General features: G+C 59.2%; 1 protein-coding gene across 1 annotated transcript in view; it reads left to right on the forward strand.

The window, feature by feature from the left end:
• Positions 1-1,014: 1,014 nt before the first annotated feature.
• Positions 1,015-1,723, forward strand: part of LOC108445518 (DNA-directed RNA polymerase II subunit RPB1-like) — a 3,440-nt gene continuing 2,731 nt past the window's right edge. The window contains exon 1 of the mRNA XM_017729553.1: positions 1,015-1,212. Coding sequence (XP_017585042.1) covers positions 1,086-1,212 — 127 coding nt within the window. The 5' untranslated portion in view covers positions 1,015-1,085. The remainder of the gene's footprint in view (positions 1,213-1,723) is intronic.

The raw sequence follows: 1,723 nt of genomic DNA on the forward strand, positions 1-1,723 counted from the left end.
GGGTTGAATGGGGGAGAGGGGAGAGCTCGGAGGGGGATTTAGAGGGTCCCGAGCGGTTTTGGGGACACAAACCGAGTTCTGGAAGGTTTTGGGGTGCCCAGGGAGCCTTTGGAAGAGTCCCGAGAGTGATTCAGGATTCCCTGGCGGGATTTTGGCTTCCCCTGGGTGTGCCGAGGGAGCCTCTGGAAGTGCATTGGCGTGGCCTGGAGGGGAATTGGGAGTCCCTGAGAACGGCTCAGGGAGCCCGGGAGGAATTTTGGGGTCCTTGAGATGTGGCCGGGGCATCTCTAGAAGGTATTGGGGTGTCTTGGCAGGGTTTTGGGGTACCTGAGAGTGGCTCAGTGTGCCCTGGAGGCCTTTAGGGGGAAACTGAGGACTGTTTATCCTGGAGGCGCTTTGGGGTCCCTGGAGGCACCCTGGGGTGCTCTGGAATGCCACTGAGGGTGCCCCAGGAGCTTTGGGGTGCCCTGGAGGGGATTTGGGATCCCTGCAGGAGCCTCTGGAAGAGTTTTGGGGTGCTCTGGAGGAGTTTTGGTGTCCCTGGGGTGCTCTTTGGAGCAACTTTGGGATCTCAGCAGCGATTGCAGAGAGGAGTTGAGGTTCTTAGGGTGCCCCAAAGTTCTTGGGGTCCCTGTGGGAGGGATTTGGGGATCCCTGGCAATGCTCAGAGGGGCTCTGGGAAGATTTGGGGGTGTCCTGAGGGGGTTTTGGGGTCTCTGGCTGTGTGCTGTGGGAGGCAGGGTGTCTTTGGAAGGGTCTGGAGAGATTTTGGGGTCCCTGAACACCCCTCCCTCCCCACTAGAAACCCCCTGAAGGGGCCATGAGGGGTCCACAGCTCTGCCTTGAAGGATTATTGGGGTCCCTGAAAGATTTGGGGGTCCCACAAGAGCCATGGGGGTGCCCAGGGGGTGATTTGGGGTCCCCGTGTGAATTTTGGGGTGCATTGAAAGGGGGGAGGGAGGAGTCACTTGGGGTGTCCTCACCCTTTTGGGGTTTTTTTTGGGGTGGGGATGAATTTGGGATCTGAGAGGGGGAGGGGTCCCCAAGTGCCTCAGTTTCCCCTTTTTCCCCCCCCTTAGAAACGGATGTCGGTGACCGAGGGGGGCATCAAATACCCCGAAACCACCGAGGGGGGACGCCCCAAACTGGGGGGGCTCATGGACCCCCGGCAGGGCGTCATCGAGAGGACGGGGCGGTGCCAGACCTGTGCTGGTGAGTCAGGGGGTCCTGAACCCCCAAAATCCTCACGGGGAGGGGCCTGAACCCCCAAAATCCTCACGGGGAGGGGCCTGAACCGCCAAAATCCTCACAGGGAGGGTCCTGGAGCCACAAAATCCTCATGGGGAGGGGCCTGAACCCCCAAATTTTCACAGGGAGATCCCTGAACCCCCAAAAATTCTCACAGAGAGGGGTCCTGGAGCAACAAAATCCTCACAGGGAGGGTCCTGGACCCCCAAATTCTCACTGGGAGGGCCCTGAACCCCCAAAAATCCTCACAGGGAGGGTTCTGGAGCCACAAAATCCTCACAGAGAGGGTCCTGAACCCCCAAATTTTCACAGGGAGATCCCTGAACCCCCAAAAATTCTCACAGAGAGGGGTCCTGGAGCAACAAAATCCTCACAGGGAGGGTCCTGGACCCCCAAATTTTCACAGGGAGGGTCCTGAACCCCCAAATCCTCACAGGGAGGGGCCCGAAACCCCCAAAATTCTCACAGAGAGGGG

Source organism: Corvus brachyrhynchos, unplaced genomic scaffold, assembly GCF_000691975.1.
Source record: "Corvus brachyrhynchos isolate BGI_N302 unplaced genomic scaffold, ASM69197v1 scaffold751, whole genome shotgun sequence".
NCBI lineage: Eukaryota > Metazoa > Chordata > Aves > Passeriformes > Corvidae > Corvus > Corvus brachyrhynchos.